Below are 18,403 nucleotides of genomic sequence, written 5' to 3'. Positions count from 1 at the left end.
CCCAAGGATTTAATGAAACGTTTTGTTAAACTCCAGTTAAATTTGCTCTATTCCTTGGTTAAAGCAAATAATAAAATACCTATCCTAATAGTTTATCTCATTTCCCGTTAGAATTTTCTTTCACGGTCATAGTCTTAAGGATCCCCTATATAATCACAAGTAATATAATATATTTCCTCCAGAGTTTCTTCTCTGATATCTATACATACTATTAGTTAAAAACTAGATGTAAAAGTTCTTTTCCATCTACATCCTATTGATAATACCGATGTACCGAATCGAGTTCTATATACTTTGTGTACTTTAGACTACACAACTTTCCAAGTTCATATTCTTAACAGTCCCAATATATAACCCCATCTCAACCTCTTTTTAATTAATACATTATGTTAATCCGGTGAAAATCCCGAAAACTTTAATCCATATTGTGAAGGATTTCGGAATTCTAATCTCCTAATGATTTGAGGTCGTCACTTGGTGTTTTCTGGCTAATCACTCAATTGTGTTTCTATGTTATACATTCATTGGAACCCTAAGGTAATTGGTCATATTGACTTGGTTGACGTAGCAATATCTATCAATCCAAAATATCGACTTCTAGACCTCCATCTTATTACATTCATCATTATCTCATCATTGATGAGCATGCGCAGAGGTGTAATTAATCAAATTGACGTGTACTATATCCGTCGTGAAAGTTGTCCTTCTCAGGCTTCATTTTCTGTAGTGAAGAACATTGGAATTCTAATTGTGTACAGTTTTGTTCATCATCCTCTGTTTTCTGGTGTTATTGTTGTTGAACTGCTATGATGACATGATTGGTTTTACGGTTTATGTATCGACGTCATTTATTTCCGATAATTTTTTCCTATATGCTGTATATACAAAAATGATTATCTATTTATACTTTTATTCTATCATTAGATCGATGTCCTGAAATGTTCCTCTAATTTTATAATTATCTTTCAAAGGTCGAGCTTCCTTTCATTTACGCGAGCTGTTAAAATCCTTTTAAATTTTCTATTTCCTTTGAATAAGCTTGTTAAACTTTCACAGTTGTATGATTCCTTTAATGAACTTAATCAAATTCAATGTTTTCCCCTCACATCTCTGATCACATTTTCTAACGTTTTAAGTTCAAAATGCTTATTCGAGTTGGTTTAAACTTTCACTTACTTATTCTTCCTTTTTTCTTCTTCATTTCAACAAGTTATTATCAGGTTGTATATGAGCAATTAATCTTTAATTGACCAATTATAATTGAGTGACTCATCCCATTTGAAAAACCAATCCACATAACAACAAAAAACATCTCTTATCTGTCCATTATCTGACATTTTCTCACTGACAATTGATTGTAAAACGTTTTCCCTCTAGTGTTTGCATGTTCATCACTTCCTTGTCTGAACGGTGGAAACTGCTCAGAAATTTCGGATGGTGTTGGCTACAACTGTACCTGTCCGGAAAATTTTACTGGAGATATCTGTCAGCATAGAGGTATATGAAACCGAATCCTAAGAAAAACAACTCATTTCATTTCCGGTGTTCTATGTATATGCTCAATTCTCTTTAATCTTGTATATGTGTTTCAATCAATCTAAGTTAATAATCCCTAATCCTTTTCATATCAGATTCTGTCTCTAGAGAGAAACCATGGATACTTAAATTTATTACTGATGACTTATAAGCATATTATTAGTTAAATTTATTAATAATCCTTCAATGTTCCAATCTGTCTCGATCTATCCTCTCTGCTGTATGTGTAAATGCATTAAACTTGAAATGTCAAACCTTTTTTTTGTAGTGTTTGCGTGTTCATCAGCTCCTTGTTTAAATGGTGGAACTTGCTCTGAATTTTCTGACGGTTTCGGCCACATTTGTTCCTGTCCAGAAGGTTATTCTGGAGAAACTTGTCAAAACAAAGGTACATCCCATACACTGGATTTCATGCACACCACTGTTAACTACATACACTGTCCTCCATCAAGCCATTGACACTTTGAAATCTCTTGTATTCGACTTAGTGCATGTCATCATTTTGACATTTACGTCTTTTCGTAGAAATCATTTTCAGGCATAAATATTTCTGCATGAAATCTTACTCCTGCATGAAATTTTACTCCTGATTCACCTAAAGTTAATGCATGGACCTGGTGAAAGCAGACCTGGTAGAAAATAATATTTCTTATATTTTAATATAAATGGATAAAACTAGGAGGATAGAGTGTAACCCCTTAATTTATGTCATAAATGACTTGTTTTATTTGGATTCCAAGGTTATTCCCTCCTGGTAGCAATAACTTACTACACGGCTAATTGTATATCAATTATATATGAATATATCACAAATGAAGTCGCTTCCAAAAGTACAATTTATAGAAAAGATTCTAGTTTAATGATGAATCTTAATATTTTAAAAAAATGAATTCACGTTGAAGATTGGCGTATTTGTCAGGCTAGACAGGAAAGCCCAAAAGATGCTGTCCTCTCTCATCTTTCAAAGCTAATGGAAAAAAGCAAATAACGTTTATTTCTCTTCCAAAAATGAAACACTCACCTTGACCTTCACGAATGCTGAGAGGTATATCATAAGTTGTTCTCTGTTAGTTCACCACAAATATTGCCTAGGCAGATCAATCCCCTTCTTCCTAGGTTTTAAGCATCTCATTCTCAAATCTTTTAATCTTCCACTATTCCGCACTGCCACCTTCTTTATGTCTTCTTTTCACTCGATCAATTGCTTGCACCCATTTCCCGTAGAGAGTCCATGTAGTCCCAGTCCATGCCTTAACGGTGGATATTGCTTTCAGCTACAAGGAAGCAATCTTTCCTACTTCTGCCAATGTCCAGAGAACTATAGTATTGGGAAGCACTGTGAAAACAGTAAGTCTTAACGGTGGAGGTTTCACGAATTTCGATAAGCTCATATCAGAATACCTTTCCTGGTTTAGATTGCCAAATCAGAGCTCATAATCTTAGCTCCTTAGTTTGCTTCCACTTAACATTTCTTCTAATAAACAGTGTGGCTGTGTGTTTATAATGAAAATGCATTTTACTTGTGTAAGGGTTTAATTTCTCTGCAAATAGATTTCATTCTCATCTTTTCTTCCACATCTGCACGAACGCCTCAACAAACGCTAAACACGCAGTTCTTTATAACATAATGAAAAGTCCTAAAAACAGGCAATAGAAATGGAGGCCTTCCTCTAAATGTTAGTCCATCTAAATGTTATTTCTTCTATGATGCTCTTTAAATTGCTCTTCTTTCTATTGTCTATCATTCTATTGTCTATCCACACCCGTTTGATCCTACCGTTTCTCTGTAGTGACTGCATGTTCGTCATCACCATGTCTGAACGGGGGAGTTTGCACAGAATTCACGAACGGTTCAGAATACACCTGTTCTTGTGTATCTGGATTTACAGGAGAAAATTGTGAAAGCAGAGGTACCGTGCTTAAAATAAGAACGTAGAACATTATTGATAATTCATTAGACGTCACTCATTTCGTGTTTGTGATCAAGTAAACTAATTTCATACTGTTAAAATGTTCATAAATTCAAAGGTTTAAGGTTTAAGTATATCTCCTTTGTTCAGGCAGGCACTAGGGGTGCCGAGGCTATGTCACTCAGTAAAAAGAACAAACAAAAAATATCCTCGAAAACCTAATAAATCAAAAAATGCGTTTGCACGTGCACGTTTCTCTCTCTTTGAATACACTTTGACCTACATCAATGCTGAGAGTAGACCATAAATTGTTCTCTTTTAGTCTACCACTAATAACGCCTAAGCAGTTCAATTCTCTTATTCCTAGAATTTAGCATCTTATTGCATTCTCAAATCTGTTAATCTTCCACTATTCCGCACTGCCACCTTCTTTATCTCTTCATTTCACTCGACCAACTGCTTGCACCCATTTCCCATAGAGAGTCCATGTAGTCCCAGTCCATGCTTTAACGGTGGGGAATGCTTTCAGCTACAAGGAAGCAATCTCGCTTACTTCTGCCAATGTCCAGAGAACTATAGTACTGGGAAGCACTGTGAAAACAGTAAGTCTTAACGGTGGAGGTTTCACGAATTTCGATCAGCTCATATCAGAATACTTTTACTGGTTTAGATTGCCAAATCAGAGCTCATAATCTTAGCTCTTTAGTTTACTTCCACTTCTTAAAATTTCTTCTAATTAACAATGTGGCTGTGTGTTTATATAATGGAAATGCATTTTACTTGTGTAATAGTTTAATTCTCTACAAATCGATTTCATTCTCATCTTTTCTACCACATCAGCACAAACGCCTAAACAAACACTGAACATGCAGTTTCTGGCAGCGTTCTTTATAGGAGGTTGAAAAGTCATAAAAACAGCTGATAGAGTTTTAGTTCTTCTTAATTTTAGTCCTTCTTAATTTTAGTCCGTCTTAATTTTAGTCCGTCTAAATGTTATTTCTTCTATGATACTCTTTAAATTGCTCGTATTTCTATCGTCTATCATTCTATTGTCTATCCACACCCGTTTGATCCTACCATTTCTCTGTAGTGACTGCATGTTCGTCATCACCATGTCTCAACGGGGGAGTTTGCACAGAGTTCACGAACGGTTCAGAATACACCTGTTCTTGTGTATTTGGATTTATAGGAGAAAATTGTGAAAGCAGAGGTACCGTGCTTAAAATAAGAACGTAGAACATTATTGATAAATCATTAGACGTCACTCATTTCGTGTTTGTGATCAAGTAAACTAATTTCATACTGTTAAAATGTTCATGAATTTAAAGGTTTAAAGTTTAAGTATATCTCATTTGTTCAGGCAGGCACTAGGGGTGCCGAGGCTATGTCACTCAGTAAAAAGAACAAACAAAAAATATCCTCGAAAACCTAATAAATCAAAAAATGCGTTTGCACGTGCACGTTTCAATCTCTCTCACTTTGAATACACCTTGACCTACATCTTTTTGTCGACCACTAATAACGCCTAAGTAGTTCAATTCTCTTATTCCTAGAATTTAGCATCTCATTGCATTCTCAAATCTGTTAATCTTCCACTATTCCGCACTGCCACCTTATGTATTTATTCATTTCACTCGACCAACTGCTTGCACCCATTTCCCGTAGAGAGTCCATGTAGTCCCAGTCCATGCCTTAACGGTGGGGAATGCTTTCAGCTACAAGGAAGCAATCTCGCTTACTTCTGCCAATGTCCAGAGAACTATAGTACTGGGAAGCACTGTGAAAATAGTAAGTCTTAACGGTGGAGGTTTCACGAATTCCGATAAGCTCATATCAGAATACCTTTACTGGTTTAGATTGCAAAATAAGAGCTCATAATCTTAGCTCTTTAGTTTACTTCCACTTCTTAAATTTCCTTTAATTAACAGTGTGGCTGTGAGTTTATATAATGGAAATGCATTTTAATTGCGTAATAGTTTTAATTTGTCTACAAATCGATTTCATTCTCATCTTTTCTTCCACATCAGCACAAACGCCTAAACAAACACTGATGCAGTTTCAGGCAGCGTTCTTTATAGGAGGTTGAAAAGTCATAAAAACAGCTGATAGAGTTTTAGTCCTTCTTAATTTTAGTCCTTCTTAATTTTAGTCCGTCTAAATGTTATTTCTTTTATGATGCTCTTTAAATTGCTCGTCTTTCTATTGTCTATCATTCTATTGTCTATCCACACCCGTTTGATCCTACCATTTCTCTGTAGTGACTGCATGTTCGTCATCACCATGTCTCAACGGGGGAGTTTGCACAGAGTTCACGAACGGTTCAGAATACACCTGTTCTTGTGTATTTGGATTTATAGGAGAAAATTGTGAAAGCAGAGGTACCGTGCTTAAAATAAGAACGTAGAACATTATTGATAAATCATTAGACGTCACTCATTTCGTGTTTGTGATCAAGTAAACTAATTTCATACTGTTAAAATGTTCATGAATTTAAAGGTTTAAAGTTTAAGTATATCTCCTTTGTTCAGGCAGGCACTAGGGGTGCCGAGGCTATGTCACTCAGTAAAAAGAACAAACAAAAAATATCCTCGAAAACCTAATAAATCAAAAAATGCGTTTGCACGTGCACGTTTCAATCTCTCTCACTTTGAATACACCTTGACCTACATCTTTTTGTCGACCACTAATAACGCCTAAGTAGTTCAATTCTCTTATTCCTAGAATTTAGCATCTCATTACATTCACAAATCTGTTAATCTTCCACTATTCCGCACTGCCACCTTATGTATTTCTTCATTTCACTCGACCAACTGCTTGCACCCATTTCCCGTAGAGAGTCCATGTAGTCCCAGTCCATGCCTTAACGGTGGGGAATGCTTTCAGCTACAAGGAAGCAATCTCGCTTACTTCTGCCAATGTCCAGAGAACTATAGTACTGGGAAGCACTGTGAAAATAGTAAGTCTTAACGGTGAAGGTTTCACGAATTTCGATAAGCTCATATCAGAATACCTTTACTGGTTTAGATTGCAAAATAAGAGCTCATAATCTTAGCTCTTTAGTTTACTTCCACTTCTTAAATTTCCTTTAATTAACAGTGTGGCTGTGAGTTTATATAATGGAAATGCATTTTAATTGCGTAATAGTTTTAATTTGTCTACAAATCGATTTCATTCTCATCTTTTCTTCCACATCAGCACAAACGCCTAAACAAACACTGAACATGCAGTTTCAGGCAGCGTTCTTTATAGGAGGTTGAAAAGTCATAAAAACAGCTGATAGAGTTTTAGTCCTTCTTAATTTTAGTCCTTCTTAATTTTAGTCCGTCTAAATGTTATTTCTTTTATGATGCTCTTTAAATTGCTCTTCTTTCTATTGTCTATCATTCTATTGTCTATCCACACCCGTTTGATCCTACCATTTCTCTGTAGTGACTGCATGTTCGTCATCACCATGTCTGAACGGGGGAGTTTGCACAGAGTTCACGAACGGTTCAGAATACACCTGTTCTTGTGTATCTGGATTTACAGGAGAAAATTGTGAAAGCAGAGGTACTGTGCTTAAAATATGAACGTAGAACATTATTGATAAATCATTAGACGTCACTCATTTCGTGTTTGTGATCAAGTAAACTAATTTCATACTGTTACAATGGTCATGAATTCACAGTGTTAAAGTTTAAGTATTTCTCCTTTGTTCAGTCAGGCACATGGGAACAACTGTTTTATGAGGGGCGTAAAGGCTATGTCACTAAGCAAAGAGAACAAACAAAAACTATCCTCGAATAATGAATAAATCAAAAAATGCGTTTGCACGTGAATGTTTAAGTCTCTTTCACTTTAAATAACTCCTATCTAACATCCTCTTACTTTCGCACCATCTGTATCTCCATTTTGTTTTAGACTTTGCATGCTTGTCATTTCCTTGTATGAATGGAGGAGCTTGCATAGAGTTTGAAGATGGCTTCGGATACTCGTGCATATGTCCATCTAGTTTCACTGGTTACAATTGTGACAGTACAGGTACATGTTGATAATTGTTAACTAGCATTTTGGTCGTGTTCCTGTTAAAATGTTGAATATCATATTTCTAGTTTTAAGTTCTTTTTTTGTAGAGATGTCAAAAATGTATGTCCAGTATGTACATTTATCGTTGATTGAACTCTTGATTGATCTATGAAGATTTGAGCACTATGCATGTAGACATGCTGTTGTTGTTGTTTTTGTTATGAATATCATTATTATTATTAATAATAACGTTGTTGCTGTTGCTGATGTTCATGTTGTGTTTTGTTCTTGTGGCTGCTGATGCTACAATAGTTGTATATCCATAAGTTCTTCTCTATTAGTCCACCACAAATAATGCCTAAGCAGTTCAATTCTCTTCTTCCTAGATTTGTTAGCATTACATCATATTCGCAAATCTTTTAATCTTCCACTTTTCCGCACTGCCACCTTCTTCATCTCTTTATTTCACTCGACCAACTGCTTGCACCCATTTCCCGTAGAGAGTCCATGTAGTCCCAGCCCATGCCTTAACGGTGGGGAATGCTTTCAGCTACAAGGAAGCGATCTCGCTTACTTCTGCCAATGTCCAGAGAACTATAGTACTGGGAAGCACTGTGAAAACAGTAAGTCTTAACGGTGGAGGTTTCACGAATTTCGATCAGAATACATTTGCTTGTTTAGATTGCCAAATGAGAGCTCATAATCTTAGCTCATTAGTTTACTTCCACTTCTTAAATTTCTTCTAATTAGCAGTGTGGCTGTGTGTTTAAATATTTAAATTGCATTTTACTTGTGAAATAGTTTAATTTCCCTACAAATAGATTTCGTTCCCATCTTTTCTTCCACATCAGCACAAACGCCTAAACAAACTCTGAACATGCAGTTTCAGGCAGCGTTCTTTATAACAGGTTGAAAAGTCATAAAAACAGCTGATAGAGTTTGAGTCCTTCTTAATTTTAGTCCTTCTTAATTTTAGTCCGTCTAAATCTTATTTCTTCTATGATGCTCTTTAAATTGCTCTTCTTTCTTTTGTCTATCATTCTATTGTCTATCCACACCCGTTTGATCCTACCATTTCTCTGTAGTGACTGCATGTTCGTCATCACCATGTCTGAACGGGGGAGTTTGCACAGAGTTCACGAACGGTTCCGAATACACCTGTTCTTGTGTATCTGGATTTACAGGAGAAAATTGTGAAAGCAGAGGTACCGTGCTTAAATATGAACGTAGAACATTATTGATAAATCATCAGACGTCACTCATTTCGTGTTTGTGATCAAGTAAACTAATTTCATACTGTTACAATGGTCATGAATTCACAGTGTTAAAGTTTAAGTATTTCTCCTTTGTTCAGTCAGGCACGTGGGAGCAACTGTTTTATGAGGGGCGTAAAGGCTATGTCACTAAGCAAAGAGAACAAACAAAAACTATCCTCGAATAATAAATAAATCAAAAAATGCGTTTGCACGTGAATGTTTAAGTCTCTTTCACTTTAAATAACTCTTATCTAACATTCTCTTACTTTCGCACCATCTGTATCTCAATTTTGTTTTAGACTTTGCATGCTTGTCATTTCCTTGTATGAATGGAGGAGCTTGCATAGAGTTTGAAGATGGCTTCGGATACTCGTGCATATGTCCATCTAGTTTCACTGGTTACAATTGTGACAGTACAGGTACATGTTGATAATTGTTAACTAACATTTTGGTCGTGTTCCTGTTAACATGTTGAATATCATATTTCTAGTTTTAAGTTCTTTTTTTGTAGAGATGTCAAAAATGTATGTCCAATATGTACATTTATCGTTGATTGAACTCTTGATTGATCTATGAACATTTGAGCACTATGCATGTAGACATGCTGTTGTTGTTGTTGTTTTTGTTATGAATATCATTATTATTATTATTAATAACGTTGTTGCTGTTGTTGTTGATCCTGTTGCTGATGTTCATGTTGTGTTTTGTTCTTGTGGCTGCTGATGCTACAATAGTTGTATATCCATAAGTTCTTCTCTATTAGTCCACCACAAATAATGCCTAAGCAGTTCAATTTTCGTCTTCCTAGATTTGTTAGCATTTCATCATATTCGCAAATCTTTTAATCTTCCACTTTTCCGCACTGCAACCTTCTTCATCTCTTCATTTCACTCGGTCAACTGCTTGCACCCATTTCCCGTAGAGAGTCCATGTAGTCCCAGCCCATGCCTTAACGGTGGGGAATGCTTTCAGCTACAAGGAAGCGATCTCGCTTACTTCTGCCAATGTCCAGAGAACTATAGTACTGGGAAGCACTGTGAAAACAGTAAGTCTTAACGGTGGAGGTTTCACGAATTTCGATCAGCTCATATCAGAATACCTTTACTGGTTTAGATTGCAAAATAAGAGCTCATAATCTTAGCTCATTAGTTTACTTCCACTTCTTAAATTTCTTCTAATTAGCAGTGTGGCTGTGTGTTTAAATATTTCAATTGCATTTTACTTGTGTAATAGTTTTAATTTCTCTACAAATAGATTTCGTTCCCATCTTTTCTTCCACATCAGCACAAACGCCTAAACAAACACTGAACATGCAGTTTCAGGCAGCGTTCTTTATAACAGGTTGAAAAGTCATAAAAACAGCTGATAGAGTTTTAGTCCTTCTTAATTTTAGTCCTTCTTAATTTTAGTCCTTCTTAATTTTAGTCCGTCTAAATCTTATTTCTTCTATGATGCTCTTTAAATTGCTCTTCTTTCTATTGTCTATCATTCTATTGTCTATCCACACCCGTTTGATCCTACCATTTCTCTGTAGTGACTGCATGTTCGTCATCACCATGTCTGAACGGGGGAGTTTGCACAGAGTTCACGAACGGTTCAGAATACACCTGTTCTTGTGTATCTGGATTTACAGGAGAAAATTGTGAAAGCAGAGGTACCGTGCTTAAATATGAACGTAGAACATTATTGATAAATCATTAGACGTCACTCATTTCGTGTTTGTGATCAAGTAAACTAATTTCATACTGTTACAATGGTCATGAATTCACAGTGTTAAAGTTTAAGTATTTCTCCTTTGTTCAGTCAGGCACATGGGAGCAACTGTTTTATGAGGGGCGTAAAGGCTATGTCACTAAGCAAAGAGAACAAACAAAAACTATCCTCGAATAATAAATAAATCAAAAAATGCGTTTGCACGTGCATGTTTAAGTCTCTTTCATTTTAAATAACTCATATCTAACATTCTCTTACTTTCGCACCATCTGTATCTCCATTTTGTTTTAGACTTTGCATGCTTGTCATTTCCTTGTATGAATGGAGGAGCTTGCATAGAGTTTGAAGATGGCTTCGGATACTCGTGCATATGTCCATCTAGTTTCACTGGTTACAATTGTGACAGTACAGGTACATGTTGATAATTGTTAACTAAAATTTTGGTCGTGTTCCTGTTAAAATGTTGAATATCATATTTCTAGTTTTAAGTTCTTTTTTTGTAGAGATGTCAAAAATGTATGTCCAATGTGTACATTTATCGTTGATTGAACTCTTGATTGATCTATGAACATTTGAGCACTATGCATGTAGACATGCTGTTGTTGTTGTTATGAATATCATTAATATTATTATTAATAACGTTGTTGCTGTTTTTGTTGATCCTGTTGCTGATGTTCATGTTGTGTTTTGTTCTTGTGGCTGCTGATGCTACAATAGTTGTATATCCATAAGTTCTTCTCTATTAGTCCACCACAAATAATGCCTAAGCAGTTCAATTCTCTTCTTCCTAGATTTGTTAGCATTTCATCATATTCGCAAATCTTTTAATCTTCCACTTTTCCGCACTGCCACCTTCTTCATCTCTTCATTTCACTCGGTCAACTGCTTGCACCCATTTCCCGTAGAGAGTCCATGTAGTCCCAGTCCATGCCTTAACGGTGGGGAATGCTTTCAGCTACAAGGAAGCAATCTTGCCTACTTCTGCCAATGTCCAGAGAACTATAGTACTGGGAAGCACTGTGAAAACAGTAAGTCTTAACGGTGGAGGTTTCACGAATTTCGATTAGAAAACATTTGCTTGTTTAGATTGCCATATGTAGATTGAGTTATTGATTAAGTTTTGGAAAATAGTATGGATATTACTAACTGTGTCAACTGTGAACTTAATGCATATACTTGAACTCACACATATCATTTGTCTGTATGTACTTAGTTTTTAAACAATGGGTGTTTGGGTATTCCCGAAAAATTGCTACGATTTCATTTGTCTAAAAACCGTTGTGTCCCCTTTCCAGTATTTGCTTGCGACTCTTCACCCTGCTCTAATGGTGGACTGTGTTATGAATCCGAGTTTGGATTTAATTGCACATGTCCCCAAGGATTTAATGGAACGTTTTGTGAAACTCCAGGTAAATTTGCTCTAGTCCTTGGTTAAGAAAAATAATAATACATATCCTAATAGTTTCTCTTATTTCCTATTATAATTTTCTTCGACGGGGTCCCCTTTACGAGCGCTAGGAATTTAAATACATTTCCTCTAGAATTTGTATAGGACACTAAAGCTTAATATTTGCTCAAAACTAAATGGGAAAAGTTCTACCGAAACTAAATCTTATGGAGATTACACTTGTAACAATTCGAGATTCCTATTTACATGTTCTTTATAGTTTACCTTTTATAACAAATTTCAAATTCACATCCTCATTGTCCAATTTCCTTCAAATCTTCAACATTCCTCAAAGACGAATCAGTCGATTATAGTGTTGATAAATCATTTGGGCCCCTTTCCATGAAGCTTACCATTGATGGTAACTTCTATGGAAACCTCGATTTCAGTGGCTGTTTAGTGATGTTGTTATTGTAGTTTATATTGATGGCAGTGTTATCATCAATGGTAACTTTCATGCAAGAGGCCTGGGTTGGAAAAGCTGGTTGATACATAAAGTTCATCTTGATTTGTAAATTGTTCAGCATTTTCAACTCTAGCACTTCGAACATTTTACTGTGATACTTCATACGTTTCCTTCTAGTGTTAACGTGTTCGTCAGCTCCTTGTCTAAATGATGGTACTTGCTCAGAATTCCTGGAAGGCTTCGGTTACAATTGCTCCTGTCCAGATGGTTTTACTGGAGATGTTTGTCAAATTAGAGGTACATGCACCACGTGAATCAACACTACAGTTTAATAAACACATTACTGATTTTGTATCATACTTTTGTCACAAATGCGTGTTAATAGTGATTCTACATGTATTTCATTCCAACAAATCAGAGTAAGAGAATCAGGACCGAATGTAACTCGAGTAACATAACATTTTGCAGTTTTTAAACTCGTACTACGTTCTGCAAACTAAAATAGAAATAGATGTATTTCATAAACTCTGTTTTCGTGTTCCCAAACGTTTATGTTTCTCTTCTTGTCACTTATTTGACCAAACGTGGGTTTTCTAACGTTTTTCAAATCTATTCTCTTGTGTTTTCCTTGTCATGTTGGTTTCCGTCCTTTTATTTGCAGTTTCTGCTTGCACTTCAAATCCTTGTCAAAATAATGGATTTTGCCTTGATGCTGCTTCAGGATATGATGTTTATTGCATCTGTCCCGAAGGGTTTACAGGTTCAGCTTGTGAAACAAAAGGTACTACATATATATCTCTCTCTCTCTGTTTCAATCTCATTTCTAATTCTTATGTAACCGGTGAAGGGTATTGTATGATTTATTTTCACTTCAAATTCACAGTCCGTATATCTCAGAATGGTCGTTCGGGCTGTAAATTTCAGAGGACTGGTTAGACTATTACATTTTCTTTCCTCTTCTTTTACATTTCAGTTTTTGTCTGCGACTCTTCACCCTGTTCTAATGGTGGACTGTGTTATGAATCTGGGTTTGGATTCAATTGCACATGTCTCGAAGGATTTAATGGAACGTTTTGCGAAACTCAAGGTAGATTGAGTTACAAATTAACTTTTGGAAAATAGTATGGAAATTACTAACTGTGTCAACTGTGATTTTTTTGCATGTACTCGAACTCACAAATATCATTGTCTGTATGTACTTAATTTATTCAACCATGGATGTTTGGGTTATGTATTCCTGGAAAATTACTACGATTTCATTTTTCATAAAACCGTTGTGTCCCCTTTCCAGTATTTGCTTGCGACTCTTCACCCTGCTCTAACGGTGGACTGTGTTTTGAATCCGAGTTTGGATTTAATTGCACATGTCCCCAAGGATTTAATGGCACGTTTTGTTAAACTCTAGGTAAATTTGCTCTAGTCCTTGGTTAAGAAAAATAATAATATATATCGCAATAGTTTCTCTTGTTTCCCATTATAATTTTCTTCGACGGGGTCCCCTTTATGAGCGCGAGGAATTTAAATACATTTCCTCTGGATTTTTTTTTATAGGATATTATCGCATGCCCTTAGCTCAAAACCAGATGGGGAAAGTTCTGCCAAAACTACATCCTATGAAAAAATATACATGGAACCAAATTTCCCATCAGAATTTTCTTTCACGGTCATAGGCTTTAGGACCCCCTATATAAGCACGAGTAATATAATATATTTCTTACAGAGCTTTTTGTAAGATACTACTAACTGTGTGAATTTTATGTATGTACCCGAGTTCACAGATATCATTTGTCTATATGTACGTAGTCTATTCAACAATGGGTGTTTGGGTTATGTATTCCTGGAAAATCTGAATTTGGATTCAATTGCACATGTCCCGAAGGATTTAATGGAACGTTTTGCAAAACTCAAGGTAGATTGAGTTATTGATTAAGTTTTGGAAAATAGTATGGATATTACTAACTGTGTCAACTGTGAACTTAATGCATCTACTTGAACTCACACATATCATTTGTCTGTATGTACTTAGTCTTTAAACAATGGGTGTTTGGGTATTCCCGAAAAATTGCTACGATTTCATTTGTCTAAAAACCGTTGTGTCCCCTTTCCAGTATTTGCTTGCGACTCTTCACCCTGCTCTAATGGTGGACTGTGTTATGAATCCGAGTTTGGATTCAATTGCACATGTCCCCAAGGATTTAATGGAACGTTTTGTGAAACTCCAGGTAAATTTGCTCTAGTCCTTGGTTAAGAAAAATAATAATACCTATCCTAATAGTTTCTCTTATTTCCTACTATAATTTTCTTCGACGGGGTCCCCTTTACGAGCGCGAGGAATTTAAATACATTTCCTCTAGAATTTGTATTTAGACACTAAAGCTTAATATTTGCTCAAAACTAAATGGGAAAAGTTCTACCGAAACTTAATCTTATAGAGATTACACATATAACAATTCGAGATTCCTATTTACATGTTCTTTATAGTTTACCTTTTACAACAAATTTCAAATTCACATCCTCATTGTCCAATTTCCTTTAAATCTTCAACAATGCTCCAAGACGAGTCAGTCAATTATAGTGTTGATAAATCATCTGGGCCCCTTTGCATGAAGCTTACCATTGATGGTAACTTCTATGGAAACATCGATTTCAGTGGCTGTTTAGTGATGTTGTTATTGTAGTTTATATTGATGGCAGTGTTATCATCCATGGTAACTTTCATGCAACGAGGTCTGGGTTGGAAAAGCTGGTTGATACATAAAGTTCATCTTGATTTGTAAATTGTACAGCATTTTCGACTGGAGCACTTCGAACATTTTACTGTGATACTTCATACGTTTCCTTCTAGTGTTAACGTGTTCGTCAGCTCCTTGTCTAAATGGTGGAAAATGCTCAGAATTCCTGGAAGGCTTCGGTTACAATTGCTCCTGTCCAGATGGTTTTACTGGAGATGTTTGTCAAATTAGAGGTACATGCACCACGTGAATCAACACCACAGTTTAATAAACACATTATTGATTTTGTATCATACTTTTGTCACAAATGCGTGTTAATAGTGATTCTACATGTATTTCATTCCAACAAATCAGAGTAAGAGAATCAGGACCGAATGTAACTCGAGTAACATAACATTTTGCAGTTTTTAAACTCGTACTACGTTCTGCAAACTAAAATATAAATAGATGTATTTCATAAACTCTGTTTTCGTGTTCCCAAACGTTTATGTTTCTCTTCTTGTCACTTATTTGACCAAACGTGAGTTTTCTTACGTTTTTAAATCTATTCTCTTGTGTTTTCCTTGTCATGTTGGTTTCCGTCCTTTTATTTGCAGTTTCTGCTTGCACTTCAAATCCTTGTCAAAATAATGGATTTTGCCTTGATGCTGCTTCAGGATTTGATGTATATTGCATCTGTCCTGAAGGGTTTACAGGTTCAGCTTGTGAAACAAAAGGTACTTCATATATCTCTCTCTCTCTCTGTTTCAATCTCATTTCTAATTCTCATGTAACCGGTGAAGGGTATTGTATGATTTATTTTCACTTCAAATGAACATTCCCTATACCTCAGAATGGTCGTTCGGGCTGTAAATTTCAGAGGACTGGTTTGACTATTACATTTTCTTTCCTCTTCTTTTACATTTCAGTTTTTGTCTGCGACTCTTCACCCTGTTCTAATGGTGGACTGTGTTATGAATCTGAGTTTGGATTCAATTGCACATGTCTCGAAGGATTTAATGGAACGTTTTGCGAAACTCAAGGTAGATTGAGTTATAAATTAAGTTTTGGAAAATAGTATGGAAATTACTAACTGTGTCAACTGTGATTTTTTTTGCATGTACTCGAACTCACAAATATCATTGTCTGTATGTACTTAGTTTATTCAACCATGGGTGTTTGGGTTATGTATTCCTGAAAAAATTGCTACGATTTCATTTGTCATAAAACCGTTGTGTCCCCTTTCCAGTATTTGCTTGCGACTCTTCACCCTGCTCTAATGGTGGACTGTGTTTTGAATCCGAGTTTGGATTCAATTGCACATGTCCCCAAGGATTTAATGGAACGTTTTGTGAAACTCCAGGTAAATTTGCTCTAGTCCTTGGTTAAGAAAAATAAAAATACATATCCTAATAGTTTCTCTTATTTCCTACTATAATTTTCTTCGACGGTGTCCCCTTTACGAGCGCGAAGAATTTAAATACATTTCCTCTAGAATTTGTATAGGACACTAAAGCTTAATATTTGCTCAAAACTAAATGTGAAAAGTTCTACCGAAACTAAATCTTATGGAGATTACACATATAACAATTCGAGATTCCTATTTACATGTTCTTTATAGTTTACCTGTTACAACAAATTTCAAATTCACATCCTCATTGTCCAATTTCCTTCAAATCTTCAACAATCCTCAAAGACGAATCAGTCAATTATCGTGTTAATAAATCATTTGGGCCCCTTTGCATGAAGCTTATCATTGATGGTGACTTCTATGGAAACCTCGATTTCAGTGGCTGTTTAGTGATGTTGTTATTGTAGTTTATATTGATGGCAGTGTTATCATCAATGGTAACTTTCATGCAAGAGGCCTGGGTTGGAAAAGCTGGTTGATACATAAAGTTCATCTTGATTTGTAAATTGTTCAGCATTTTCAACTCTAGCACTTCGAACATTTTACTGTGATACTTCATACGTTTCCTTCTAGTGTTAACGTGTTCGTCAGCTCCTTGTCTAAATGATGGTACTTGCTCAGAATTCCTGGAAGGCTTCGGTTACAATTGCTCCTGTCCAGATGGTTTTACTGGAGATGTTTGTCAAATTAGAGGTACATGCACCACGTGAATCAACACTACAGTTTAATAAACACATTACTGATTTTGTATCATACTTTTGTCACAAATGCGTGTTAATAGTGATTCTACATGTATTTCATTCCAACAAATCAGAGTAAGAGAATCAGGACGGAATGTAACTCGAGTAACATAACATTTTGCAGTTTTTAAACTCGTACTACGTTCTGCAAACTAAAATAGAAATAGATGTATTTCAGAAACTCTGTTTTCGTGTTCCCAAACGTTTATGTTTCTCTTCTTGTCACTTATTTGACCAAACGTGAGTTTTCTTACGTTTTTCAAATCTATTCTCTTGTGTTTTCCTTGTCATGTTGGTTTTCGTCCTTTTATTTGCAGTTTCTGCTTGCACTTCAAATCCTTGTCAAAATAATGGATTTTGCCTTGATGCTGCTTCAGGATTTGATGTATATTGCATCTGTCCTGAAGGGTTTACAGGTTCAGCTTGTGAAACAAAAGGTACTCCATATCTCTCTCTCTCTCTGTTTCAATCTCATTTCTAATTCTTATGTAACCGGTGAAGGGTATTGTATGATTTATTGTCACTTCAAATGAACATTCCCTATACCTCAGAATGGTCGTTCGGGCTGTAAATTTCAGAGGACTGGTTAGAATATTACATTTTCTTTCCTCTTCTTTTACATTTCAGTTTTTGTCTGCGACTCTTCACCCTGTTCTAATGGTGGACTGTGTTATGAATCTGAGTTTGGATTCAATTGCACATGTCTCCAAGGATTTAATGGAACGTTTTGCGAAACTCAAGGTAGATTGAGTTACAAATTAAGTTTTGGAAAATAGTATGGAAATTACTAACTGTGTCAACTGTGATTTTTTTTGCATGTACTCGAACTCACAAATATCATTGTCTGTATGTACTTAGTTTATTCAACCATGGGTGTTTGGGTTATGTATTCCTGGAAAATTGCTACGATTTCATTTGTCATAAAACCATTGTGTCCCCTTTCCAGTATTTGCTTGCGACTCTTCACCCTGCTCTAATGGTGGACTGTGTTTTGAATCCGAGTTTGGATTTAATTGCACATGTTCCCAAGGATTTAATGGCACGTTTTGTGAAACTCCAGGTAAATTTGCTCTAGTCCTTGGTTAAGAAAAATAATACATATCGTAATAGTTTCTCTCGTTTCCCATTATAATTTTCTTCGACGGGGTCCCCTTTATGAGCGCGATGAATTTAAATACATTTCCTCTAGATTTTTTTTTATAGGATATTATCGCATTCCCTTAGCTCAAAACCAGATGGGGAAAGTTCTGCCAAAGCTACATCCTATC

General features: G+C 35.7%; 1 protein-coding gene across 1 annotated transcript in view; it reads left to right on the top strand.

Annotated features, from left to right (window-relative positions):
* Positions 1–18,403, top strand: part of LOC762514 — a 135,071-nt gene that overhangs the window by 66,511 nt on the left and 50,157 nt on the right. The window contains exons 65-95 of the mRNA XM_030991701.1: positions 1,378–1,497; positions 1,805–1,924; positions 2,761–2,883; positions 3,327–3,446; positions 3,926–4,048; positions 4,537–4,656; positions 5,112–5,234; positions 5,705–5,824; positions 6,280–6,402; positions 6,876–6,995; positions 7,347–7,466; positions 7,952–8,074; positions 8,537–8,656; positions 9,007–9,126; positions 9,630–9,752; positions 10,242–10,361; positions 10,712–10,831; positions 11,326–11,448; positions 11,716–11,829; positions 12,451–12,570; positions 12,935–13,054; positions 13,247–13,360; positions 14,382–14,495; positions 15,119–15,238; positions 15,602–15,721; positions 15,914–16,027; positions 16,234–16,347; positions 16,969–17,088; positions 17,453–17,572; positions 17,763–17,876; positions 18,082–18,195. Coding sequence (XP_030847561.1) covers positions 1,378–1,497; positions 1,805–1,924; positions 2,761–2,883; positions 3,327–3,446; positions 3,926–4,048; positions 4,537–4,656; positions 5,112–5,234; positions 5,705–5,824; positions 6,280–6,402; positions 6,876–6,995; positions 7,347–7,466; positions 7,952–8,074; positions 8,537–8,656; positions 9,007–9,126; positions 9,630–9,752; positions 10,242–10,361; positions 10,712–10,831; positions 11,326–11,448; positions 11,716–11,829; positions 12,451–12,570; positions 12,935–13,054; positions 13,247–13,360; positions 14,382–14,495; positions 15,119–15,238; positions 15,602–15,721; positions 15,914–16,027; positions 16,234–16,347; positions 16,969–17,088; positions 17,453–17,572; positions 17,763–17,876; positions 18,082–18,195 — 3,699 coding nt within the window. The remainder of the gene's footprint in view (positions 1–1,377; positions 1,498–1,804; positions 1,925–2,760; positions 2,884–3,326; positions 3,447–3,925; positions 4,049–4,536; positions 4,657–5,111; positions 5,235–5,704; positions 5,825–6,279; positions 6,403–6,875; positions 6,996–7,346; positions 7,467–7,951; positions 8,075–8,536; positions 8,657–9,006; positions 9,127–9,629; positions 9,753–10,241; positions 10,362–10,711; positions 10,832–11,325; positions 11,449–11,715; positions 11,830–12,450; positions 12,571–12,934; positions 13,055–13,246; positions 13,361–14,381; positions 14,496–15,118; positions 15,239–15,601; positions 15,722–15,913; positions 16,028–16,233; positions 16,348–16,968; positions 17,089–17,452; positions 17,573–17,762; positions 17,877–18,081; positions 18,196–18,403) is intronic.

The sequence above is a fragment of the Strongylocentrotus purpuratus genome, unplaced genomic scaffold (assembly GCF_000002235.5).
Source record: "Strongylocentrotus purpuratus isolate Spur 01 unplaced genomic scaffold, Spur_5.0 spur5_scaffold_2, whole genome shotgun sequence".
In the NCBI taxonomy this organism is placed as follows: domain Eukaryota; kingdom Metazoa; phylum Echinodermata; class Echinoidea; order Camarodonta; family Strongylocentrotidae; genus Strongylocentrotus; species Strongylocentrotus purpuratus.
This window is presented reverse-complemented; position numbering and strand designations above follow the sequence as displayed.